The sequence below is a fragment of the Carya illinoinensis genome, chromosome 12 (assembly GCF_018687715.1).
Source record: "Carya illinoinensis cultivar Pawnee chromosome 12, C.illinoinensisPawnee_v1, whole genome shotgun sequence".
Classification (NCBI taxonomy): domain Eukaryota; kingdom Viridiplantae; phylum Streptophyta; class Magnoliopsida; order Fagales; family Juglandaceae; genus Carya; species Carya illinoinensis.
The window spans coordinates 15406169-15409825 of NC_056763.1; the positions used below are offsets into that span (position 1 = coordinate 15406169).

General features: G+C 41.1%; 1 protein-coding gene across 1 annotated transcript; it reads left to right on the plus strand.

The window, feature by feature from the left end:
* The first annotated feature begins 2580 nt into the window (after positions 1–2580).
* On the plus strand, positions 2581–3033 carry LOC122289278 (E3 ubiquitin-protein ligase BIG BROTHER-like). Its single transcript, XM_043096261.1, has one exon. The coding sequence runs from the start codon at positions 2581–2583 to the stop codon at positions 3031–3033; it is 453 nt and encodes a 150-aa protein (XP_042952195.1).
* Positions 3034–3657: the final 624 nt, after the last annotated feature.

Here is a 3657-nt window from a genome sequence, read left to right on the forward strand (position 1 = left end):
ATTTGAGAAAATCCTGTTTTATTGGCGTAAGTGGATTTTCGGGTGCGTGTGTATCACGACCCCAAGTCGGGATAGGGTATTATCCCAGTAGAGCTCCTGTGGTCACTCAGGAGCGTAATATACTGAGTGACGTCCCTGGGTTGTCGCTGGGCGACGACGGGAGGGGGGCTAGAGGATGCTTGGCTACGAACGCGCCGGGCGCGAAACCAAACATCGCTCTACGCATCGACTCTGTGGCCCTTCGCTGGCGAGGGCTAGAGGATGCTTGGCTACGAATGCGCGGGGCGCGGAACTGGGCATCGCTCGTTTAGGTGTCACATGCGTGGTCGTTACCTGCGGTGTGGCACTGGAGTCAGGGTGTGCGGATGACCCCTAGGGGAGGTCATGGTGCATACGGATTAATGGGTTAATGGTTTGAGTTTGATATGGGCCAAATGTGACTTTTGGCGTGATATTTGGAAAGGTTATGTTTTTGGGCCAAATGAGATTTTTGGCTTGTGTGGAAAAAATGTGGTTTTTATGGGTTTTGTGCATTGGCATCCTTTTATGCATATTGTTTGAGTTCTATATGTTTTTATCTGGTGGTGTTTGGATTTTACTTACCTGCGGCACCATTTTTGGTACCGTAGATTTTGGTGCAGAGATCGAGGATAAGGAGGAGGAGGCTAAGCCCGAGGATGCGGCTCCGCCGGGGTGCTGAAGTTTATGTTTTGTATTTGGTTTAAAACTATATTTGTGTTTTGTAATATTTATTTATGTATGTTTTGAACAGCTTTGTATTAAACAAGAAAAATTCTGGTACTTAGTTACTGACTTTGCTATCCGCTACGTGTTTCTCGTGCATATTCGTTGCTTTGACACACACTTGGCACGTCGATAGGGTGGTGACCTGTGATGTCATCATCCGGACGTCTCGATTTTCCTGTGTCTGTGCGTGGAGATTTGGAGACGTCACAGCTGAGATAATGACAGATAAGAAGGTGTTATGAACTCGGATGTATTACTTAGTATTTGCTACTGTAATACGGATGTACCAGAGATGAACACCAGGAAGAAGATGATGAAAATATGGACATAGTATTAGAGAGTCATGCTGGAATTCTTCGAGGCAATTCCTTCCTCCAGGACACTCAACAACAGACGTAGATTCTACAATGCCCCCACTCACTGTGCCTCCCTTTCCCATATACCCCGCGTCCATAACAAGCTAACAGTAAATGATAGAAACGCATCGCTTGGTTTATAGATACAAAACGCTACGTTTTACATATTTGTAATAGAATTAAAACACTACATTTCTTCCCTCATCAAAACGCTGCATTGCAGGCCAACGTACTCTCCAATAGATGACGCCGCATCATGACAGGATGATAACAGAAAGTCAGAAAAGATGATTTCTTGTGCAGCATAAATTATGAATAGAGAGATCGACAACTTATCGAAGAAAATATAACAGAGAAAATATTTTCACTGAAATCCTTTCTTCATGGAAAGCAGCAACCAAGTTAAAAGGTTTTTTTTAGCTCTCAGATCATATTTTTTAGACGTGTCTATGTATATGTCTTCCCTAATCCTATTCCAATTCTTTCTTTCTTTTTTAATACTATTCCCATTCCAATTCTGATTCTGACTAGTATTGGGATGAAAACCGGATAATCATGGGCAAAGAAGATACTGATATTCAATACTAATTTTCGTTTTCAAACTATTGTAATTTTTCCCTTCATTTTTGGATAATGTTGTCGTACGTATAGGATCCATCCAGATGGAGAGAGAACCTCTCACACAAACTATAGCAGACAAATATATACTTTTGCTCAAACTCTTTCTTCTGAAAGCAACCAAATTAAAATTCGTTTCATAAAAAAAATAACATATATGAATGAAAATATATATATATATATATTTAGTGGGGACATTTAAGAGTGGTATTAGTATTTTCGGATAAAGTTTCGGATAAAAGCAAATCGAATAGACAAGAAGTGCGGAGAGCGACTGAAAGGAGAGGAGAGCTCTGCTTTCTGTGTTGAAAGAGACGGAGCCGATCAGCCTGAGTTTAACAGAGCAAACCATATTCCAATTCCAATACTGACTCGGATTAATATTTGGATGATAACCGGATAAACATGGGCAATAATTCAAAGTCGGTGGAAATTTATTTATATTTCCCATCTCAGATGTCAGTACTTTTGTTTGTCCATTAGAATTCTCTTTAATTCTCACGTTGAGAAGAAAAGAAAGATCTAAGCGTCCTCTTGCGTACGTTAATCTGGTCACAACCCTGCGCGCAATTCATGCCAGAAACAAACATGTCGAGCTATAGCGGTCTCGTTTTCGGGTACAGAGTGTGGCAGCGAAGTGAACCCATCAAACAGTTGCATCCACCCGACGAGATTCCAATAGAATTTCGCATATCTAAGGTACGTGGCGTGGACACATTCTTCGGCGAAGTTCATGAAGACGATGATCCAGCATATTCCTCGCTAGAAAGATTTTTAATACCGTCAACCACCGTGTGGGTAGCCGAACATGAGGCGCTTTTAGGCGACGGAAGGTGGTCTGCGCTCTACACTTTTAACCATGGGTGTCGCCCCCGAGCATCTAGATCGGGTATCATCAGATATATCAAAGGTGGCTCATCTCCGAATGGTTGCAAGAAGCTTACGGTCGTCTATTGTTGTGGACATAGTTCACGCTGAGGCAGTCATGGTGCAGGAGGTTGATGATGATGAGGACCATGATGAGTCAGACACTGTGGAGCATGATGATGAAGACAACAACTATGAGTCCGATTCTGACTCTCCGATGGATACCTTGGCGGCGACGAAATCTTCGATTGAGGCATTGGAGAAGGTAATCCTGGAAGAAGGGATGGGAGAGAACTGCATGATATGCATGGAAGGGTACGAGGGTGGGATGGAAGTCACTCGGACGCCTAGCTCCCATATCTTTCATGGAGATTGCATTGTCAAGTGGTTTCAGACAAGTCACCTGTGTCCTCTGTGCCGACACCCGAGGCCATCATCAGACTAGCTTTGGAAGGACTTTAATTTCTTGTCTATTTTTGTTTGTTTGATTAGGTTCTCATGAATTTCATATATATGTACAATTTTCTTGTGTTTATTTTATTTTATTTCTCGAGTATGGGGATCAGTTGTAGTTCTTTGAGAAGTACAGTTTTGGGGATCAGATTGATTCTTTTTTGTGGCTGCATGCAGCATGATTAATGTAGGAAAATGATATTATTACTACTCAACTACAACTTATCTGCAACTCTTTTTATATTTAATCTTATTAATGTAGCCGAATCATACAATTGTTTTCAGCCAGGTTGGTCGGTGATCAGTGATCACTGCAATCGCATTGTGAATAGCAATAATGAATGGAAAAATCACTCTCTTTGGTTTCTTTCTTTTTTCTTTTTCTTTTTTTTTTTTTTAAAAAATCCTGTAATATTATTTGGTTCAATTAATTCAGAAAAAAGAATAATTTCTATGGTTATATATGTAAAGACACTAAGACAGAGTACCTGATCTTCTTTCGGAACACGGTGTCGTTTCTGAGAAGTGGATTTTATTTTTTAGTTTTATTTTTCTCCCTCTCTTCTCTCCCCACCCTCGTACCGTTTCCTCTCCCTCTTCTTTCCATCAATAATTT